The sequence below is a fragment of the Podarcis vaucheri genome, assembly GCF_965113315.1.
Source record: "Podarcis vaucheri genome assembly, chromosome: 9".
Lineage (NCBI taxonomy): Eukaryota > Metazoa > Chordata > Lepidosauria > Squamata > Lacertidae > Podarcis > Podarcis vaucheri.
The window spans coordinates 13,434,185-13,458,217 of NC_138767.1; the positions used below are offsets into that span (position 1 = coordinate 13,434,185).

The 24,033-nt window shown below is 44.7% G+C and overlaps 1 protein-coding gene across 1 annotated transcript in view; it reads right to left on the reverse strand.

The window, feature by feature from the left end:
- Positions 1 to 23,543, reverse strand: part of PRKG2 (protein kinase cGMP-dependent 2) — a 79,892-nt gene extending 56,349 nt beyond the window's left edge. The window contains exons 1-3 of the mRNA XM_082236411.1: positions 23,199 to 23,543; positions 13,617 to 14,150; positions 70 to 236 (exon numbers count right to left, since the gene is read on the reverse strand). Coding sequence (XP_082092537.1) covers positions 70 to 236; positions 13,617 to 14,137 — 688 coding nt within the window. The 5' untranslated portion in view covers positions 14,138 to 14,150; positions 23,199 to 23,543. The remainder of the gene's footprint in view (positions 1 to 69; positions 237 to 13,616; positions 14,151 to 23,198) is intronic.
- Positions 23,544 to 24,033: the final 490 nt, after the last annotated feature.

The window sequence follows — 24,033 nt, forward strand, 5'->3', positions numbered from 1 at the left end:
TTCCAGGTCTAAGCAGCAAAATTCCCAGTGCTAGCCATTTAAATGTACAACTTAATGTGGTTTACTAACCTGCCAGTACAAATATATGGTTGCCAGGCTCTCCTTGCTTGATTATGTAGCTCCCTTGCTGGTATGTTCTCCCATACATACATTCCACCATATCTCTGATCTGCTGCGGGTCCAGCCTCTTCAGAAATTGGTTTCTACTCAGGGCATCTGTGATGAGCTTTTTCTCACTTATATTCAGTAAACCAGAGAGAGGAGAGGAGAGAAAGAAAGAAAGGCAAAAGTCACGTTCATTTGCAGCATATAAATGGATTGCATTATGCACAACTTATTCGCCCCATCATGGTATTCACAGTCCAGTGCCCGTGAAAGTAGTTTCCTTTTTTTCTCTGCAACCTAAAACATTCAGCACATAGGAAATTTTTGCTTTAATCATTTGTCCATCTAGCCCAGCACTGCCTGAGCTAGGGATGGGAGGATCTGTAGATTTTGATTCTCTTATGTTTCTCGATTTCCCCATTTTAAATTCAGTCCTCCACATTTCTGCAGCGGTTTGCAGGGTGCTGTTGTTTTTAAATCCTCAGGAAGATTCTTCGGTATTTTAGCGCGATTTTCTCCTGCTAAACACAATTCTGCCCACAGTTTTGACTAGCGTGCATGTTTTTTTGCAAGCAGCTTCTCCTAATACAATGCATTTTTTGTTAGTCGTTTCACCAACATGTGCATTTTGACACACACATTCCCCTAACATATGCATTTCTGTAAACACTGATTGATTAGAAAACTGCATCATAGTATTTAGAAAAGTGTGAGTTTTGGAGGATGGCTATGTTTTGGTTTTCATGCTGTTTCAGGAAGTGCAGCTCTGATACATTCTGGTTTAAATGAGACCTGAATTGGATTCTGTCCCCACTGCCCTGCCCTGTATCTCTACTGGCAGCAGATCTCCAAGGTCTCAGGCTGAAGCCTGTCACATCACTTGGTGCCTGATCCTTCAAACAGGGTATGCCAGGGACTCAGCTCGCCAATGTGGGCTGGAGAATTTGTTGTGCCATTTGTTGCAGCTGAATCCTTTCCCAAAAATACTTACAGCATGGAAGCATACACAAACACAAACAAACGCACACACAGAGAGATTACATTTTTGTTGGCTCCATGATGAGATTCAGAAGATTGAATCATATGATGAATAAGTAAGAACAGGACTGTTGTTGTAATTTATCAAATGTGAAATCTGACTGAAGTTGCATGCAATGGAACTCAATGTAGCGCTAAGAAGATGTTGGTGTAATGTGAACAATGCGTTGAAGTACACAGCGCTTGGTCTCATGTCTTGAAGAGCACATCCCCCCATGCTTGGATGTTCTGCGATAAGGGTGCCAGGTGCACTGGGTTACCATAGCAACACCAGCGAGGTCATGCTGAGTTTTTCCATTAGTTCAGGAAATATGCCTACAATTAGAAATAGGCATAATAGTCTCTAGGGCACTGCTTTCATTATGTTCCGGTGCATGTCTTGACCATGCCCTGTCCTGTTCGCTGTCGACATCTGACTCTGAATCTGTGAGTGTCGGGGGACGAGTCTGTGGGTTTTACACAGCAACGTAAGCTAGCATGGTGACAGTGTTAGTGAATCTCTCTTGAAAGAAGAGAGTGCAAAATATGGTCTGAAGCTCAACATAAAAAAACCCCGAAGATCGTGGCCACTGGTCCCATCACCTCTTGGCAAATAGAAGGGGAAGAAATGGAGGCAGTGAGAGATTTTACTTTCTTGGGCTCCATGATCACTGCAGATGGTGACAGCAGTCACGAAATTAAAAGACGCCTGCTTCTTGGGAGAAAAGCAATGACAAAACTAGACAGCATCTTAAAAAGCAGACACCACCTTGCCGACAAAGGTCTGTATAGTTAAAGCTATGGTTTTCCCAGTAGTGATGTATGGAAGTGAGAGCTGGACCATAAAGAAGGCTGATCGCCGAAGAATTGATGCTTTTGAATTATGGTACTGGAGGAGACTCTTGAGAGTCCCATGGACTGCAAGAAGGTCAAACCTATCCATTCTTAAGGAAATCAGCCCTGAGTGCTCACTGGAAGGACAGATCCTGAAGCTGAGGCTCCAATACTTTGGCCACCTGATGAGAAGAGAAGACTCCCTGGAAAACCGCCTGATGTTGGGAAAGATGGAGGGCACAAGGAGAAGGGGACGACAGAGGATGAGATGGTTGGACAGTGTTCTCGAAGCTACCAGCATGAGTTTGACCAAACTGCGGGAGGCAGTGGAAGACAGGAGTGCCTGGTGTGCTCTGGTCCATGGGGTCACGAAGAGTCGAACACAACTAAACGACTAAACAACAACAATTGTACATGTGTATTTTTCCTTCAAAGACCAGAAGAACTGCATACAGTAGACAGTAGTGTTTAGCTTTGTCTTGCACTTGGAGACAATAAACAGTTTGTGGGAAAGGAGCTTTCCCCTTAACTTTGGAAGAAGTTATTCTGCTGGGAGCTAAAAATCTCTGAAGACTCTGCTGGCTGGAGGAGTTGCTGGAAGGAGGTGTACAAGATGCCACCCAACCATCTTAGGGACTCAAGTCTGGATTTATGTAGGGTTTGCTCTTTAGCATTTCTTCTCCGAAAGATGTCCCACAAGGCAGGGGAAGCTTAGGGTCAGAGTTTTCCTTCTTCTACATGGGCTACCTTCCCAGGTTGATGAGCCCCACCTGCCCCTCGCTTCCCTCTACAACACGTGCAGAAACCGCCTTCTTGACCATTGGACCCACCATTGGTCTTGTCCACAAAATCTGCCAGAGCCTGCCTTTGCACACAGGGCAAGTTCTTAACTCACCAAGGGTTTGAGACCCATTGGCTACCTTACAGTAACTGTGTGAAACACTCTTTAGGGCAAAGAGGGGGAACCTGCAGCTCTCCAAATGTTCTTGGAACAACAACATCAAAAGGGTCATAGGTTCTTCATATCAACACTGCATGAAACATGCACTGTATGAGCCCAAGAATCTGAGAAACTGAAATACATTTATTCATTCGCAAATGAAGGGATCTGAATCCACATCTACCGTATTTTTCACTCTATAAGATGCACCAGACCACAAGACGCACCTAGTTTTTGGAGGAGGAAAACAAGAAAAAAAATATTCTGAATCTCAAAAGCCAGAACAGCAAGAGGGATCGCTGCGCAGTGAAAGCAGCGATCCCTCTTGCTGTTCTGGCTTCTGGGATAGCTGCGCAGCCTGCATTCGCTCCATAAGACGCACACACATTTCCCCTTACTTTTCAGGAGGGAAAAAGTGAGTCTTATAGAGCAAAAAATATGGTAGCTAACTTGAAGGGCAACCTTTGCCCCGGAACACCGTGCTTTCGTTATTGCCTGTGTGAGGCTCATCCATCTAATGAAGCGAATCTCAACACAGCACTTTGGAAACCCTCCAGGGTCTCTTCCGACTTGGATTCATAAAACAAAGTAAAACTGTCCCAGGGAACGAGGCTTTGCTGCAAAATCTCCAGAGGGCACCTTAAGAGTGAGTGATCACTTCCCGTTTTGCAGCTTGATTCATTTGCTTTATTACCTGTGCAGCAAGCTTGAAAACGAAGAACGGCAATGATAAAAGCCTAGAAAAATAAAATCAGAGGCACAGAAGTCGTCGCATTTCCTGGCCAAAATAGAAACTTGGGGCATTTAGGAAACTTTAGGCCTAGCAAATCACATTGTATATAGGTCACAATGTTCAGCTGAAAACAAATTTTCTAAGTATAGGCTAACCCCCACTGCCATCTTGCATAAGTGGGTTTTTCTTCTTCTTTACATCAGGAATTCCTAATTAGACCCAAATATTAAACATTTCGACAGAGTTGGCCAATGCATTAGATATGGTCCCTAAGGGACCAATTCAGGCTACCTTATCATTTCACTCTCGTGACGATGGTCCCTCATGAAAGCTGGTTTTCCCCATTTATGGTTTTGGTTTTCCCCATTTATGGGGTTTCTATGGCTTAATTGTATTGGTTTTCCATCTTTACTTCCCCCACCCCATCTGATCCTGTTATATCTTAAAAGCACTGTAGGAAAAAAGCAAAATACGAGAGAGAGAGAGAGAAAATGAGAATGCATTACTTCATAGAACTTGCCGCTTCCAAGAGGAGACTAGTTTCTGAACAGTACAGCAAGTTCTCAATGATGGTTGCATGGCTAACTTCAAGAAATAGCCTCCTCACATGAAACTGTGATATGCTGCAATGTGTCTCCTCTCTAGGCACCAAAGGTAATAGCTGGAGTGCCAAACCAGCATTGGCCCAGTTTCTATGAGGGATCCTGCTGCCAAGGGGAAGAGAGGTCAAGACTTGGCTACCTCCCATCTGGTCCTGGTCGTCTGATGTTACCACTAGGGCAGACATGGCCAAACTTGGCCCTCCAGCTGTTTGGGGACTACAATTCCCATCATCCCTGACCACAGGTCCTGTTAGCTAGGGATAATGAGAGTTGTAGTCCCTAAACAGCTGGAGGGCCAAGTTTGGCCATGCCTGCACTGGGGGGGGCACACTGTAGCTGCTCTCATAGAATCATAGAGTTGGAATAGACCACAAGGGCCATCGAGTCCAACCCCTGCCAAGCAGGAAACACCATCAGAGCACTCCTGACATATGGTTGCCAAGGTCTTTAAGCAGAGGCTTGACAACCATATGTCAGGGGTGCTCTGATGCTCTCACATGGCAGAAGGTCATTGCAGAAGGGCCTTGAACATAGCTGTCAACTTTTCCCTTTTCTTGCGAGGAATCCTATTCAGAATAAGGGAATTTCCCTTTAAAAAAGGGAATAGTTGACAGCTATGGCCTTGAAGGATCTATTCAGAACTGCTCTTTGTTCCAATCCACTGTTACACACAGCCTATATACTAATGAACCAAACGTATAGTCTATTCTTCTCCTAATTATTACTTTCCTATCAACTTACTCCCCACTCCCATTGCCAACAATTCAATTTGTAATTTTTATTTGCACGGGTGTGCTTATTTATTGCTGGGGACATAAAGAAACATTAACTCCATTAAAGGCCCGTCTGGCGCAGTTACTTTCTCCCTATAAACGTTGATTGATGAAACAAAAATTACAAACTTTCCCCTGCTTCCCCATTAAATTTTCTCAGGGTAGTAATTAGTGGGTGCATAATCGTAGACAATCACCTGCATTATATGATATTGAAGTGGGGGGGACACAAATTACGAGGTTCAAACATCAAGAGCTGAAGGAAAAATGGAAAACAAAATTGCAATGAGGAATAAAGAGAAATCAAGGCAAAAACTAAAGGAATTAAAGGGACAATCCACTGGGAATCTCTCCTGCATAATCCCATGGACATTAACGGGAGCTGAGTTGTGCATTATGCTGCTCTTATACAACTCCCATTCACTTCAATGGGGTGCATGTAGACTCTCGCAGCAGACGAAATAATAATAATAATAATAATAATAATAATAATAATAATAATAATAATAATAATTTATACCCCACCCACCTGGGTGGGTTTCCCCAGCCACTCTGGGCGGCTCCCAACAGAATATTGGAAACACAATAAAACATCAAACATTAAAAACTTCCCTAAACAGGGCTGCCTTCAGATGTTTTCTAAAAGTCAGATAGTTGTTTATTTCTTTGAGGGCGTTCCACAGGCCGGGTGCCACTACAGAGAAGGCCCTCTGCCTGGTTGAGTGGCAGGAGAGACAACCTGCTTCCATTTGATTTAGCCTCACACTTCCTAAGGCAGCTTTCCCAACCTGCTGTCCTCCAAATGTTCTGGGCTGCAAAAGGTAGATGTTGTGAGAACTTATTATTGCTTAGACCAGGCTTCCTCAACTTCGGCCCTCCAGATGTTTTTGGCCTACAACTCCCATGATCCCTAGCTCGCAGGACCAGGGGTCAGGGATGATGGGAATTGTAGGCTCAAAACATCTGGAGGGCCAAAGTTGAGGAAGCCTGGCTTAGACACTTATACTTTGAGCTTGGAAGTATAAACACCCAGTGTCTATTTTGCAATGATCTGAGTACTTCACAGCCCTTAATACATTTGAACATATTTCTTCTAAATGCCAATTGTGTGGGTCCCTATCTGGACATTAGGATGGCTTGTATCAACTTATACGTTTAAATTAAAATGGATGCACAGGCATCTTCCTCCCCTCCCCCCTTTTCACTTTCCCCCCTTTTCTCTGTGTTTTATTTTTTCTGTTTTCTTCTTTGTTGAATTGGTTATTAAAAACACACACACACTTAAATCAAGATGTTCTTTTTTTTAATGCCAACTGAAAATATTCCAAGGCCAACTACCCTATGCAAATTAGATGCAATGGGAACATTTTCTCAGATAAAAATCCTATGCACATTATGGACTAATTTGCATGGGATTTCCCCACCCCCAATAAAATTTTCCAATTCAATTTTTTTCCCCAGGAAACCCATATCACTGGTCCTATGGGACTGGTGTTAATGACAAACAACAAGTGTGCTCCCATGCTTATTTCATAGACTGGAAGACAGTATAATACAGGGATTAGCAAACTTTTTCAGCAGGGGGCCGGCCCACTGTCCCTCAGACCTTGTGGGGGGCCAGACTATATTTTTTTTTGGGGGGGGTGAACAAATTCCTATGCCCCACAAATAACCGAGAGATGCAGTTTAAACAAAAGGACACATTCTACTCATGTAAAAACACGCTGATTCCTGGACTGTCCTTGGGCCGGATTTAAAAGGCAATTGGGCTGGATCCGGCCCCCGGGCCTTAGTTTGCCTACCCATGGTATAATACTTTGCCAGGCATTTCCTTACAATTTATTCTAGGAAAGCTTGGCTTCCTTTCCTCATATTGTTGCTAACAATAGGCATGCAACCACAGCACAGTGAAAAATGTGGGGTGAGGGGAGAGAATAGAACAACCCTTCCTTTATTTGTTCCCTCCCTGATCTTTATTGTAATTATTATCATGTTCTCTGGCACTTTGGCTATCCTTCTTTGGCAATCTACGAGCGGAGAAATATGCCCATTCATACACTGGAGGAGGTCATACCGTTTGTGACAGCTATGTATAGTTCGAGGTTCAAACAGGGCTGCTGCAAACTGTACATTTCATTTATTAGTACAGTGGTACCTCGGGTTACATACGCTTCAGGTTACAGACTCCGCTAACTCATAATTAGTACCTCAAGTTAAGAACTTTGCTTCAGGATGAGAACAGAAATCGTCCTCCGGCCTCAGCGGGAGGCCCCATTAGCTAAAGTGGTGCTTCAGGTTAAGAACAGACCTCCGGAATGAATTAAGTACTTAACCTGAGGTACCACTGTACTTCTATTTCATAGGCTATGTTTTCAAACACACCAGGAATGTGCTTCAAAAGCCATATCTGTTTTACGACGGGATGGGCTGCTCTGGCACTCATCTCAGTGATAATGACATGTTTTGGAAGGGGATCTGTTGTTTGGAAGACACTTCGAGCTCAGTCTCTGTTGCTTGGGGAGTTGGGGCGGGAGGGAAACTGCTAAATCCAACCTAATAACTGTAACTTGAGATAAAAACCAACTTCTTTTTCCCCCATATCTTGGTTTTTCCCTTGATGTCCTACAGGCACTCTTCCTTGGGCTCCAAAATATATTCTTATCATTTAGATTTCTTACTCGCCCTTCCCCACAGGTACGAAAATCAGAATTTGGCACCTGCCCTGGCAGTAGACAACCTGCTGGCTGCATTTTGTGTTTTTCTGTTCGGTTGAGTAGACTGCACTAATAAATTGCCTTTTTGCAGGGGGAGGAAGATGCAGAGAAAAATGGGGCTGTTGGGCCATTGCTCTACCTAGTTTAATATCATCTGCTCTGACCCGCAGGGGTGCCCCAAGGTTTATGGGATTTCCTAGTGATAATATTCAAGTTCCTTTATGACTGGAGATGACAGGGGTTGCCTGGGGTCTTCTGCATGAAGGGCAGTATTTTTAAAAAATGCCTATAATAACTACATTTGAAAGACGGGCTTAGCAAACATTCAGTGACAACAGCTTCCCTTGCAAAGGGAAACAGATCCCTTTGTAGCTCTTTGAGGATGGAATCATGTACCTACTCGAGTAGGACCCTGGTAGAGACACATGCCCGACTGGCATGTTCTCTCCCTCCTGGTTGATTGTTCGGGAGCTTCAAAAGCTTTCTTCAGCCCGAACATCACAGCGACCGATGCCAACCGACACCGGCACACTTAGGGATCCTCAGAGTCTTTGCAGCTTGCGTAACAGACCTCAGCAACTCAGCATTTTGGCTAATCTACTTTATTTACATATAAACACACATGGAAAACTACAACATGGCTCCCTCTCTCTCTAGCATCAGACAGCAAAGAGAAAGAACAAAGGACAATAGTCCCACTTCACAGAACACAGTAACACAAACATCCTGTCTCTGTCACTTCCCACTTTGTGGAGTCAAAACAGACACCGTCAAGTGATAGACAATAATCCCATGACTGCAATCACGGAGCAGGAATTCTAACACTTTTCACAAGGGTGAATGGTGGAGAGAGCTTATTATGCAAGACTAGACTGGACTGTGTGGAGGAGGAGGATGCGAGTGAGCATCTCGGAGAGGTCGCAGCTTGCTGTGCTTTCAGGTCAATCAATACCAAAGCGAGTGGAAAAAGTCGGAATTGCCTGGGGAATTTTGCATGCTTGTGGCAATAGCCGAAAGATCATCTGACTAGATTGCATGGTTCTCTGCATGCCTATACATTCACCCTTCGTATTTACAAGGAAGGAAATGGACATGCCACTTTGAAACACGGGGTACATAGGAAGCTGCCTTATACAAATTGAGGATATCTGTCCTTTGAACCCAGTGTTTCCCATACTGGTTGGCAATAGCTCTCCAGAGTTTCAGACTGGGGGTATTTTCAGCCAACACAGAATTGAACTTGTGTCTATCTGCATGCAACGGCACTTCCAGCATTAAACTGTTGAATTTATTAACCACATGATTTTATTGGCACTTCTGTCACTATAAGCCATGTCCCTTAGAGATGATGGGACAGAATGACCTTTTATTGGCATCTACAGAGCAAAACACCAAGTGATGGACCAGATTCCTGTTGGCTCTAATGACTAGTCTGGCAAGCTTGACATTCTGGCTTCTTTTTAAAAATAGTCTCCAGCTCAACACTGGCGAGTCCGCAAGCCAATGCACAGAGCAAGAGGTCTGCTGCACCTTGTCGCCTGTCTCTTAGCCAACCCACATATTTTCTCCATGCAAATGTTAAGCCATTTCGACAGGAAGAATGCAGCTGGCCAGCTCTGGAGCGTAATATCACTCACACCTTACTAACTATCGTTGTCTATTCACACATCCTGTCCCTTGCAGTCTTGTATGCTATTGACTGAATTGCACCCCCAGTTTGGTGTGTTGCCTTTAGAAGGTCTCTAATGGCAGAGGGACTGAGATGTTCTGAGCTTTCTTCTTAAAGGTAAAGGTAAAGGTAAAGGGACCCCTGACCATTAGGTCCAGTCGCGGACGACTCTGGGGTTGCGGCGCTCATCTCGCTTTATTGGCCGAAGGAGCCGGCATACAGCTTCCGGGTCATGTGGCCAGCATGCCTAAGCTGCTTCTGGTAAACCAGAGCAGCGTACGGAAATGCCATTTACCTTCCCGCCAGAGTGGTACCTATTTATCTACTTGCACTTTGACGTGCTTTCGAACTGCTAGGTTGGCAGGAGCTGGGGCCAAGCAATGGGAGCTTACCCCGTTGTGGGGATTCGAACCGCCGACCTTCTGATCGGCAATTCCTAGGCTCTGAGCTTTCTTCTTAGGGTGAAGCAAACATACTCTTCCTGCTTGTTTGCTGTCTGAAATAGGAGTGTTCAAGTCTCAAGGAAGTTGCTTACCTCCCTTTTGTCTCAGAATCTGGCTTTGGGAAATGGACACAGAACTCTTAGAATTATGTCGCTGTGCAACCATCATGTCCTAAAATCCAGGGCAAAGAAACTTGTTTTCTTTTATATTTTGGGTTCCAAATAAAAGCACAAGAGCCTAATAATCCATACAATTATTATTTACCACATTAACAGCCCTATCGCTTAGGCTTTTGTTATACATTTAGCCCATGCTACACACACTAGAGGTATACAAACGTTTTGGTTTGATATGAGAAGCAAGATTTCTCAAATGTTTGAAAGTTGGCTTCCTGGCACCTATAACTCCCCTTTTAATCTTATTTCAAAGGAAACGGCAGAGGGTACAAGGTTAGGAAACTGGAAAAAATACCTGCTTGTCTCTGGCTCTCTCATGTGGCCAGTGGCAATTTAATGCTGTTAACTTCAGGTGGTGAGCAGCTATCCACCTTATTGCTATATCTGCAGCTCGCGGGGAAAGGCCCAAAAGGGGAAAACAAAAACTTGCTATTGTAGAATCTTCCTTGCTTAACCATGCAGATGTGAGTTTCTTTCCAGTGGAATCCAAACTGCAGCAGAATTTCATTATGTAGTCTCCAGAGCTAATTGCACTGCAAATTCAGTTATAACCCACAGAAGTCATAGCCTCTTTCCATAACTAGTGGACAAAGGATATGTTTGTGACCCAGAGGACCAATGGTGCTCCAGTTTCCCTATAGTGGTGCTGAATACTTGTGGCCAAAGAACTGGGACTGAGTCTCTGAAAATCCCAAAGCCCTAAATGGAGGCAATGGCAGAGAACAAAAAAATGCAACCGTTAGTTCCTAATTCTTGTAGTACATAGCCTGTTTTAAGCTGAAACTGCTTTTGTCTTACTAAAAATATACATCTAACAAGTGTGCCACCAGCTTCCCTCTTCAAAAAAGTGATTATATTATATTATTATTATTTAGTCACTGAGTACAATGAACCAACCAATAAAAACCTAAAAAACCACATCCCTATACCCCCCGTTCCCCTTCACCCATGTGAATTTGGGAATTTGAAGTATTATTTATAATATAAAAGCTTTAATATAAAATTTCTAACTGTGTTATATTTGTATACAGGAAAGAGAAGCAAAGAGAAGTTTAGAGTAATTAGGTATGTTTTAATTTAGTTAATTATGTAATAGGTTTATGTTAGAAAATGAATATGGATGTTGAATTTGATGTTAGTAATTTTTCTTTTTCCAGTTTTGGAAATAAAAAATTAAAAACAAAACCAAACCACACATCCCTATAAATAAATGACAGGGCATAGGAAACCTATCCCACTAAAAAGAGGCGACAGGTACTTGAAACTGCTCAAATTAAAGGCGCAAAGCCCAGGTAAAAAGGAAAACAATTTTCTTGTTCCTAAAAATAGATAAAGTTGGTGCCATGTGAGTCTCCCTGAGGAGAGAATTCCACAACCAGGGAGCCACCACTGAAAAGGCCCGTTGAATGTTCTGTCTAAAATAGGCTCTTAATATACAGTCACCATTTTGTTTAACGTCAACATACAGTCATACCTCATGTTACGTTTGCTTCATGTTGCGTTTTTTCAGGTTGCATCCCGTGGCGACCTGGAAGTACCGGAAAGGGTTACTCCCAGGTTTCACCGTTTGTACATGCGCAGACATGCAAAATGACATAATGCACATGTGCAGAAGCGGCGAATCACAACTTGTGCATGTGCAGACTCACCGCTGCAGGTTGCGTTCCTTTCATATTGCAAATAGGCCTCCGGAACGGATCCCATTTGCAACCAGAGGTACCACTGTATAGGGAAGAAGTTCTGGACACTGCCTTATTTGGCTGAGACATAGTATCACAAAGTCTGTGAGCGCTGTCATTATGCTGAGACCTAGGAACTGCTTCTGGAGTGAATGAGGCAGCCTTAAAGAACAGTTCCAGAAGAGCATAGTGAGTGGGGAAGAAGACAAAGAAGAAAATGAGTATGCCCTGGAACAGAATGATACAACATCAAAAGTCTTTAGTGCACATGAATTCTTACTAGCCTATCTGCTCAAACAGACCTATGCCAGCCATCTGTGGTGTACCGAGGACCTGAGAAGAAGAGAATAAACTCTCCCAGTTTACAAACGCTTCTCTGCTTCAGGGTCTGAAAGCAGTTCTTACAAGGGCAGCAGATGAATGGGTATTTGAAAGCCTGGGTTAATATTTAGTTTTTTTTCTGTGCAGTAACAGGCACCGTCCAGAAAAACCTGTCTATTGTGCACAGCCAGCACTATTATTCCAGAAATAAGTCCAGAAATAAATTTGATGGGCAATAAACACACAGTTTAAGACACACATTTAAGCATAATCTACCACACCCATTTGCAAACACCAAATGGGCATTATTGAGGGGAGCACCAACCACCATCTCCCCATTTTGGGCTCCTGTTTATGAGTACTGAAGTCTCACATTCACTAGTTCACAAGCCTTGCACACAAGCTCCTTCTCATCCAAGCCCAGCCCAGCCTTTCCCTCTTGTCCAACTATAGGCAAGTTCCTCAGAGACAGACACTCCTTTTCGCTCGACATCTGTGCTCCGAAGAATTATAGCTTTGCTGTGGCAGCATGAACAAAAAAGGCATTCTCTTGTGCTCAAGGTATACCTCTTAACTAAACAACAAAGTACAGCGAGGCAGTGTGATCCCAAGGCCACCCTGAAAGCCCATGCCAGCTATGAAAGCCCAGGGCACATTGTGGTGCAATCTTTTTCTGTCCCAGATGCGTAGCTCTTCTTGCTGCAAAGGTTCTTAGAGAAGAGGCGGCTGCAAATGCATTCCTCTGCACAACCTCAGAGCCTTCGCCCCTTTCAGCTGCTTAGCGGCAGACAGGGAGGGGAATCAGAGGGCTAGGGGCAAATCTGTCTGTATGAGGCATTCAAACCTCCCCACACACTGGTGGTAGTCTACCGGCTCCTTGCCCAAATTCTATAAACAACCACAAGCGTGCATCTAAAACCGCAGCATTAGAGCTGTCTCACACACTTACAGCTATCACAGCAGCAGACAACTATCCTGTGAAGGATCAAGGTGGATAAAAAATCAATGATTTTTTTTAAAAAAAAAAAAACACCCAGATTTTTTTATTTAAATAGAATTTTACCCCCATTTCAATCAGATTTTTTAAAATTTAAAACAGATTTTTAAAATGAAATGCTTCTGAAGGAAAAAATCTTTCTAAAGATAGTTTTCTATTGAAGTTACATTATAGTCCAAAGGCTATTCATCAGGAAATAAGGATTTGTTTTAAGTTTTTCATGTTTGCAAAAACTCAGTCTAAGGTGTTTTTTTTAATTATTATTAAAAAAAAATAATTTAACCACATCAGTTAACAAACATGGATACATATGCTATAATGTTATTGTTTGAGTGAAATAAACAAATGAAATCTTCACCTGGTTGTGAATATTATACCAGCAAGAATGAGTCTTTCTGTAAAAAAAAAGATTAAAATAAAGTCTGACTGACTAGTGATTTAAATCATGATTTAAATCGATTTGACTTGAATCATGATTTAAATTGATTTGACTTAAATCATGATTTAAATTGATTTGATTTAAATCAAGCCCACCCTGTGAAGGATGCACCTAGCTACACATACTTTGGTGCACACACCGATCGCCCCAGCACAGCGCAGTGTGCCCTCTCACCTTGAGGCCTTTCTGACTCTCGCCTTTTCGAAGGAGAAGCGAGGCTGCTCGCTCAAGTCGTACGTCCGGCTCGTGGGCTCTGCAGACACACCTTCCTTCGCGCCTCTCCTCCTGTTGCTGCAGGGGGCTGCATGGCTGGCCCTGGGCGCTTCTTTAAGAGGGGAGAACAGGAAGGGGTTTGTCCCCTGGGTGTCCACAACATCCTGCAGCTTGTTGAGCTGGATGCATTTGCACTTTAGCTCTTCGGTGAGGTCAGCAATGGTCCGGGTTTGCTTCGCCAGCTGCTCTTGCAGCTCAATGATGTGGTAGTTCCTTTCATGGAGCTCTTCTTCCTGCCTCTTCAGCTCCCTCTCGAGCTCCCAGATCTTGCTCCTCAGAATGTCCGCCGCACCTGTGATCGTACTGATGTTCAGACCTGGGTCTTTCAAGAACTTGCTGCTCCCTGAGCAGCCCAGAGGGCAGTTTCCCACATGACTGTCTGGCCTCTTCAAGTACTTGTGTTTCACTGACCCATTTCCCATTTGGGCAGGTGACCTGGACAAAGGGAAAAGAAATAAACCCAGTTCAAAACCCTCGCTGTGATAATGGGATCAAACAACCGGAGCATTGTTTACCTGAAAGGCGAATGCTAAGACCGGCAGGTTTTCTCACTGCACAGAAAGGAAACTTCAATCCTTTTTTCCCCTCTTTAAAAATAATAATCCATCTAGCTGGAAGTCAGCTTATGTGCCGCTGTGCATTTCAAACTGACGTCTCATGCAACCTGCTGCTGCTCTTGTTGAGCATTCCAAAGAATTTCACACATTGAAACTGAAATTCTAGTGTCGGGCTGCTAGAAGGAAATAAAACCAAATAGCAACATTGGAAATGTGGGAAGTGGGGAAAAAATAGAAAAGAAAAGTCAACTTTCTGCTGCAAGAAAGCTACTGGTGTGGTTTTGAAAAAGTAGCAGTTATGTTTTGATGTTTAAGTCCAAATCTCTCTCTCTCTCTCTCTCTCTCTCTCTCTCTCTCTCTCTCCCTCTCTCTCTCTCTCTCTCTCACACACACACACACACAAAACAAACAAACAAACAAACTTCCGGGTTAGCGCCATCGGCGAATGGCGGAGTTCCTCCGACTGGAGGAACTGGCTCCGTGGAAACTGGGTCTTCCCGCCGCGGCGAAGGTGGGGACCCGCTAGAAATCCCAGGTGGAGGAAGCCTGGGAAAGTGGGGTTCAGCAGGGCACCAGGAGCGCCCCCCTATGCACCGGGAACCCCATTTTGGGGCTCCGGAGTGAAGTGGGGTGAGCGGCGCGGTGCTGCAAACTGGTTGCTACTTTCACGGAGTGAAGCCGCACAGCCATTGCCAGAGAGCGCTGACTTTTTCCTGTGGACAATTGGATTTAAAACAAGTACCCATGAGTAGAAACGGAAAATAGGATCAAGAAATATCTTAATTTGGCACCAAAGTGGGAAGGTTCAAAACAGGAAGTCCGCCTTCCACTTTTTGTACATAGACTGAAGCAAAAACCTTGTAAGCTAAAGCCTGGAAAGTCGTTTATAAAAGTCTAAATTTCCTTCATTTATAATTACTGAAACCCCCTTGGAAGCGGGGGGGGGGGGACTTTGTTTAACGCCTGCAGGAGAGGGAGTGAAGAAAGGTAAGTTTCCACCGTCTCTAACCTGGGAACGGGGTGTCAGAGACAGAACTTCTTGGAGAGGTTCATTGACTGTGAGTGGAATACTTTGACAGATAGCCAAAGAAGAGAAATAAATTGATTCCAATGTTGCCTTCTGCATTCTAAAGAAACAAAATATCTGAAAAATGAAAGTAATTTTCCTTTGTTGGACTTGCCTTAAAAAAAATGGATACAAATAGAAATTGTCTCCTCTAGAGGGAGTTTGCTAAATTGTTGCTGCGTCTACTTGAGGACTCTACAGCTGTCAGATTAAGATCGTGGGACCAGTCCTTTTTGACCTTGACTAAATATGAGCTGGGAGGAAGTTTTGGTGCTTGCTTTATGCAAGACAAGTGCCTTGCTGGAACAGATGCATGAGAAGATGGATTTGATGAATGAGAAAATGGATTTGATGACTGTTGCGGTTAATAACTGTGGACAAACAGGGAATATTGATACAGAAATTATTCAGGGACCAACTCAGGAACCTGTACTGATTGGGCAAGTGCAGAAGATAATGGAGGAGGTTGCGGTTGCACCTCAAATAATACAAATGGAGAGACCCGAGGCCCTACAGGAGTATAAGCCGCTGTCTTTGAAGATTGAAGTTGGAGTCGGCCAGGGGGCGTCTGGAGCTGAGGAGGTTCTTAACTTTGGAGAGACCTCGAAATATGTTTTAAAATATTTTTTGGACTACATTGATGATTGTGGGGAGTGGGACTCTGGGGAATGGGCTGGTTGGATGAAGGGAGACGAAGATAATTTTGGGTTGGATTCCCCCAGAGACCTACTCCCCAACGAGAAAGGAAAGAAACTAAGAAAGAGACCAACAAAAGACAAGGAAAAGTGCAAGTATAAACAAGAAGAAGAAGATCTGCGGAAGGGACATGGAAGAGACTTAAGGGCCTCGGACATTAGATTACCAAGTTGATGGACTAGATGGAATGGACAGTAAGGACTGACACGACCCGAGACCAGGAAGAAGAGACGTTGGATGAAGATTGGAAGAAAATTTATAAATAAATATTTTTTTCTAGGGAATTAGCCTAAAATTAATGAACATTAGGGAAAATGTTGGAATGAAACTATATGACTCTAGTAGAAAAAATATCAGGAGTTATGTATAATCTAGTATTAAGCGTTAAGCTCTAAAGTATTTTTTGGTAAGATAAGGTTAAATAACTTAAGGTAATTTGAATAACAGAATATGGGGAAAGGATGGAAAGGATTTGTTGAGTTAATTAATAGGTTAAAATTTCAAAATAAATTATTTAGTAAAAATGGAGAAAGATGGAAAGAATTTGCTGAAATAATCAATCAAACCAGAATACAAAAAGGGAGGTGTGAGGAGGTCAATGAAACAAGCAAATGGAAGTTAAAGATATGTAATATGGGATTTGTGTCTTTTTTCCCTTCTTTTTTATCTTTTTGCTGTATTGTAGCATTGGTTTTTATGTCTTTTTTTTCCTTCTTGTTTTTCCCCCCTATGTATTGTAGTGTTGTTTTTATTTTTTTCTCCTTTCTTTTCTGTAATTTTGAAATTATTAATAAATATTATTTTAAAAAACAAACAAACAAACAAACACATGTGTCAATGACAGAACTGAAACATCATTTCAGCTTGCAAACATGAAATGTTGAGCTACCAAACCTACGCATGGCTGAAAAATAGATGAGAACTGTACTATCCACACTATGACTTTCTCCAAAGAATCCTAGGGAACTATCGGTTTCCCACCATAACTTAGACCCGAGGTCAGCAACCTTTTCCACCCATGGGTCAGTCCACCATCCCTCAGACCTTGTGGGGGGGCAGACTATATTTTTTGGGGGGGAATGAACCAATTCCTGTGCCCCACAAATAACCCAGAGATGCATTTTAAATAAAAGCACACATTCTACTCATGTAAAAACATGCTGATTCCTGGACCATCCGGGGGTTGGATTGAGAATGCGATTGGGCCGCATCTGGCCCCCAGGCCTTAGGTTGCCTACCCCTGACTTAGACAGTTGTTGCATGAGGCTCTGGGTCTCAGGTAGTGGTCCCCATCCCCTTTTCATGGGCATCTGTAGTCAAGGATCAGACTTGGGAGCTTCTTGCATGATAAGCTTTAGCTGTTTTGTTGCCGTTTCAGTACTGGGCTATATAGCATAGTGAGTCCTGGATTTCATGGAAGGCAGGCAGGTAGTCAGAGGCTGTTAGGATATTTCCGTTCCACCTTAAAAGGGAGCAGGCTGTGAATCACAGAGTCTGCGTATTTCCTGTTCACAGGATGTTTAAGTTTGCTATTGCTTTCGTTTCTCTCTCTCTGTCGAAGACACTAACACAGAACAGTCATGTCTTTCTTTGTTCTGATCAACGCTGAATAAAAGCTTGTAAATAATGCTCTCCTGAGTGCGACTTCTGGCTGTGCATTATCTGCTGATAAGAGTGTGCATGAGCCCTGGAATGTGGCATGGTATTTCCAGGAAACTTGTGTCGCTAATCGCTCATACTGCGTGACTATGGGAGGTCGATGGATCGTCCGGCAGCCGGCTTGGGGGCCATGATGGACTTTATCTCCCTGGCAGTATCCCAACAGAGGCTGCGTCAGACTTTTGGTGCCTACAAAGTTTCCTATCACAGAAACTCAGGAAGGTGCCTTACACAGAGCCAGACCACTGGCCCATTCAACTCAGTATTGCCGACACTGGCTGGCAGAAGCCTGATCGCCAGGGTTTCAGGCAGCAGCCTCTCCCATCTCAACCTGGAGAAGTCAGGGACTGAACCTGGGACCTTGTGCATACAGGGCAGATTTTCCACCACAGAGCTAGGGACCCTTTCCCTCATCTTTCCTTGCCTCTCTCTCTTTCTCTCTCTGGTCTGCTCCAGCATGGGGAGATTGTGACACAGGAGACTCCCAATCTCACTGCTTCTCCAGCTCCCTTCTGAAATTATGGTGGCCCTTTGGACACCCAAAACGAAGACCCTGTGTGGTTTCTCCCAACATCTCCCAGGAAGACTGAAGCTCACTCTTCCACAGAACTGCCAGCAAGGTGATGACGTTGCCTCCTGGGCCATTATTACATCTTCCTTATCTCTCTCCATTCAAAAGGGCTTGCTCCCCCACACACAAGGGATGCGAATGTATGTTGTCTGCAGTTTGGTGAATGCTCAGGGGGGAGCCACACTGGGACTCAAACTGCTCATGGATAGCCTGTAGCTTATGCTTGCAACTGTGTCGAGGCCTGAGCTATGGAGGCCTGTAAGAGAGAGCAGTGTAATAGGTTCTTCTTCCTTACAAACTCTCTCTCTCTCTCTCTCTCTCTCTCTCTGTGTGTGTGTGTGTGTGTGTGCATGAGAAACAGAGAGCCCTGTAACATTATCTCAGTGCCATCAACGCACGTTGATTTGTGACTTCCGTGAATGGCTAGCAGGGATGTCACTGTGATTGATGGGTGGCAATGAAGTTGCAAAGGACTCCGTGGGCTGTTGTTGTTGCTCTGCAGACTCTCATGCTGTTTTGCTGCTGGAGGAGCATAGCTCGCTTTTTCCAGTGCACCACCAAAAGCCTTGGCAAAGCACTGCCACAAGCTGAGCTGCAGAATTGGCCTGCTCATTCTGCTCTCTGTATTACCGCAAAAGTTACCCAGGTTCTAAAATATGCATGTCATTATTTATAGATTTGCATCTATTCCGGGCTGCATGTCTGGGCTAGAGAAAGAAACACTTAGTGGGGAAATAGCATTGTTTGGGGTAGTTTGGACCACATGGCTTTCAGCCAATTGGTCCTATGTCTCAATGATTGGGGGGGGGGGACTTGCTTAAGAGCAGGTCATCTCTGGCCTACCTCCTGGGAATAACAGATTTGGATATTCCACAAAAGAGGAAGGGTATCTTTTTATATGCGACGGTGGCAGCAAGAGTTTTGATCGCAGCAAAATGGAAGAGTAATGAAATCCCCTCTATTCAAGACTGGATCCAAAAGCTGACAGAATATGCTGAATTAGATGGTTTATCAGAAAAAATAAAGAACAAATCAAAACAGGAATTTGTTTCTAAATGGGAGGTTTTTAAAGAATATCTGAAAAATAAATATAGTAGTTTAAATTCTGTTGCAGCATTCGAGGAACTTCAGTAATAGTTGTAAGGTAGATATAAGAAATTAGATTTAATGAGAATAAGTTTAATTATGAAAAAAAATGTGTATTGGCAATAAGTAATATGAATCTGAAGTATGGAATAGACGGGAGGTTGGGTCTTTAGTGTTAAGACCAATAGATGTTTTATTGTTTGCTAAGAATATTATGTGTCTATGGTTATTTTTGTAATTTGTGTATAATTTGGTATTTGTGTTTTTTGTTTGTTTTTCTTGTTGTATAAATGAAAAACTTTAAATTTTTTAAAAAAGAGCAGGTCATCTCCCCGTCGCTTACGGTGGGGGGCATGTCAGTGAGACAATGTGGCACCTTTGTGGCACCTGAATTGTGATGTTCCAATAGCAGGATTTTAACCAATGTTGTCAGCAGTAATGGGAACACTGTGTGTGTTTATGACAAAAGTGTCTCTCACTAAATGTAAATGAACTGTGAAAAAGACTGTGAATTGAAAGCGGAGGCGATAAGTGTAGCTTTCCCTGTTTTGTAACACAAAAAATCCTTAATAAAAAGTAATTAAAAAGAGAGAGAGAGAAACAGTTGTGCAAAAATTCAGGTGCCCAGAAACCATTTGGAAGTTAAAAGATGAGCTGGGCAACTGGCTCCATGTATAGCTGTAAACGTTTCCCTTTTTAAAAGGAAAATTCCCTTATTCCGAATAGGATTCCTCGCAAGAAAAGGGAAAAGTTGACAGCTATGGCTCCATGTGTAGCTGTGGACCATAGGAGCGAAGGAAGATTATGTCAAGTCTGACTGCAGACCCACAAAGGGTAGTGACCCTATACCAGCAAAATATGGCTGGCTTCCTACCTCTTGCAACAATTTTTGCACTATTCTTGCAAAATGCCCAATGTGAGCCAAGTTGAAACGTACATTTACAGCCCGAGTTGCCCAGTCTCTTCCCAAAAGGTTCAAGCTGACAGACACAAGACTTCTCATTTCATCCTCAACAGAGTCCTGTGAGGAGGTTAGGTTGACTGGTCCAAAACAGACCAGAAAAAATTGTGGTTCTCACTGGAGCCAACCAGATGCCTGTGGGAAGCCCACAGGCAAAAACGGAGCACAACAGCTCCCTCCCCAGTTGTGACTCTCAGAAGCTGGTATTGTGAGACATAACCTCTCTGACAGTGGAGGTAGACCTTAGCTATCACAGGAAGAGCCTGCATAGCTCAGTTAGAGTGTGGTGCTGATAAAGCCAAGGTTGCAGGTTCGATCCCCAAATGTGTCATCTGCATATTCCTGCATTAAAGGGGGTTGGTCTAGAAGGACTTCAAGGTCCCTCTCAACTCTATGCCTAGGCATCTTTCATAGTCCAATCCTCCATAAATTTCTCTCATCGTCTTTTAACAGCCAACCGAGCTGGTGGCCATCACAACCTCTTGTGGGAGCAAATTCCTTCGTTTTGCACTGTCCTTCACTGCGCAAAGAACTACTGCAGAATCTAATAATAATAATAATAATAATAATAATAATAATAATAATAATTTATTATTTGTACCCCGCCCATCTGGCTGGGTCTCCCCAGCCACTCTGGGTGGCTTCCACAAAGACCAAAAATACACTAAGATGTCACACATTAAAAACTTCCCTGAACAGGGCTGCCTTCAGATGTCTTCTAAATGTCAGGTAGCTGTTTATCTCTTTGACATCTGATGGGAGGGCGTTCCACAGGGCGGGCGCCACTACCAAGAAGGCCCTCTGCCTGGTTCCCTGTAGCTTTGCTTCTTGCAGTGAGGGCACCGCCAGAAGGCCCTCGGAGCTGGACCTCAGTGTCCAGGCAGAACAATGGAGGTGGAGACGCTCCTTCAGGTATACAGTGGAACGCGAATCTGTTCTTAACCTGAAGCACCACTTTAGCTAATAGGGCCTCCTGCTGCTGCCACGTCGCCGGAGCATGATTTCTGTTCTCATCCTGAAGCAAAGTTCTTAACCTGAAGCACTATTTCTGGGGTAGCAGAGTCTGTAACCTGAAGTGTATGTAACCTGAAACGTATGTAACCCAAGGTACCACTGTACTGGGCCTGATTATGCAGAGGAACCACGAGGGTCATCTAGTCCAACCCCCTGCAATGCTGGAATCTTTCACCCAACGTGGGGCTCGAACCCACAACCTTGGGTTTAAGAGTCTCATACTCTATCGACTGAGCTATTTGCACTGCCTTTCCTGAACCTTCCACATGGCCAACCTGGGTGGGTTCGAGCGATTGAATGGGGATTCGAACCTGTGCCTACCTGGTCCAAGTGTGACACTCTACAACACATGGACTTGCATACTAAAGAACTCCGAAAAAGCAGAGCCACTTCAGCTTTTCCAGAAGGGTCGATTTGCCCCCCCCCCCTCACCTCTAACTGTGACACTAAATAGCTAATAAACCATTGGTAATGACCATATAGAGAACAGGAGCTTGCTGCTCTGAAAACTCTTCCATCTCTCTCCTTTGCTGCTATGCTATTTAATTAACCAACACAGGGACCAGTGTGTGATCAAGTCACATCAGATCTCCATCTCCTCCTCTCCCCTATCCTGCAGAAGGAACAACGATACATGTGCTTTTAGCTCCAAGCAAACATCTCCATACTACTGCCCTTCCTGGAGGTGATACAATTACTATAATCTCTCCCATCAGTGGTTATTTAATCTATGCATATAGGCATGTTATATAAACTTGATTTCCCCCATTATATACCAACAGAAAAGGAGAAAGCCACCGGCATACAAACATACATACATACATTTTAAGCACTGACACTTGGGTGAAGCCCCCACCCTGTTCTCTCCCCCAGTCCCCCCCCCATGGAAAAAGAAACACGAAATAACATCCCACTTTGTACATGAAACCCTAACACAATAAACTTAGAAGTGCTTTTTTCATTATCACCTTGAGATGGCGGTTCAGAAGGCAATTAATAAATCAATGGTAGTAACAGGAACAATAAATAGCAGGATGAGATAAAGCTGGAATGAAGTCCCTCAGACATGTGACATGGTACTAAATGTCTTCTACATTAGCAAAATCCTAGCTCCAGCCATGAACATGGGTGGAATGACAGGACGCTGGACTCCTCAAGAAAATCTGTATGCAATTTGAGCTTTAAACATGTCGCACTCCAGAGAAGCCCGCTACTCCTTCCTTCCAGCACAAATCTCTCCCCCAGCAGACAACTGCATGGCCAACATCGCATAGTTGTGAAGTTCCCCCCTCCCCTCTCTTATTGCACATAGATGGAGAGCAACCTCGCATCTTTCCCCCACCCTTTCTGCTGGAGCCATACAATGTAGGTGCAAATAAAGTAAATAATAATTGTGGTATTGCTCTCAGCTAGGTCAATTAATAAATTGTTAAGAGCTGGGTCCCCAACACACACACACATGCCAGATTCAATCAACGCACGCTTCAGGTAGCGCAGAATTGCGGTTTTTAAAATGCACGTTTGCAGTACTAGTTATCCTGGGTTAATTAATGCAATCACCTGCTTTGCAAACAGAAGGTCCCAGATTCAACACACACACACACACACACACACACACACACACCGCATCTCCAGGTACTGCTGCGAATATTCCCAGCCTGAAATTCTGGAGAGCCCCTGCCGGCCAGTGTAGACAACACTGACTCGAGTGAAGGCAGCTTCCTCCGGGATGCGTCTGCACACGCAACAAGCGAGCGCACACGTGAAGCGTCAACGCGCGTCTGGACCCCGATTTCTCCCCCCGAGCCTCCATCCGCTCGTCTCCAAGAGCCAGGCTCGCCCGGCAACCTCCGCCAGCTTCGGCGGCACTCACCTGTCCGGTCAGCCCTGGCTCCGGCCACTGCCTTTCCAGGGACGCAGCCGGCCTCTTGCCCGAAGCCGCGGGGCCCAGAGAGACAGAGGCAGGCGGGCGGGCGGGCGCGGAGGCTGCGAGGGACGGGCAGCGCGTTCTGCGGGCACCGCCGCTGCCTCCTAGCTCCAGCCGCGGCTGCTTGCAAGAGGCGGAGGTGGCAAGGGCTGCTGCCTGCCTGCCTCTCTCTCCGGCGCGCAGGGGAGGGAAGGGGAGGAGAGCGCAGGCAGGAGCCGCCTCCTCGTGCCAGCCCCGCCGCTTGCCCTTCGCTCGAGGCCGGGAAGGAGGGAGGGAAGGAGGGGAGCCGGCTTGCCTGGCGCTCGGCGGGGATAGGAGCCCCGCCACCGCGGCCGCGCATCCCCCGGGCCCGCGCGCCCAGGCTGCTTGAATCCCCGGAGAGCGCGCAGCGGCGCATAGCTAGAGAGGAGGAGGAGGAGGGGAAAGGAGCTGTCCAGCAGGGTTCACACGTGCAGAAGGTCAGCTTCTCCCTGCAACCCGCCTCTCAGCCAGCGGGGACTTGCACGTGTGAACGCGCCACCAGCACAGAGAAACAGGGCTGGGCTTTTCGATCAGCTGCCCCCCAAGTGCTTTTCCCTGGGGTGGGCCGTTCACACTTTCGGTTGCTGCCAGGGTTTAAAAAGGAAGCCACCTAGTGCTGAGATGTGTGTGACTGAGAACGTGTGAATGGAACTGATGCTGACTTGAGTTGTGTGGGTGATGGCCCATTTCACACATGCAGCTTGGAGCTTGAGGGTGACACGCTGAGCATTGTGCAAGCATCTGTGTCCCAGCTTCCAAT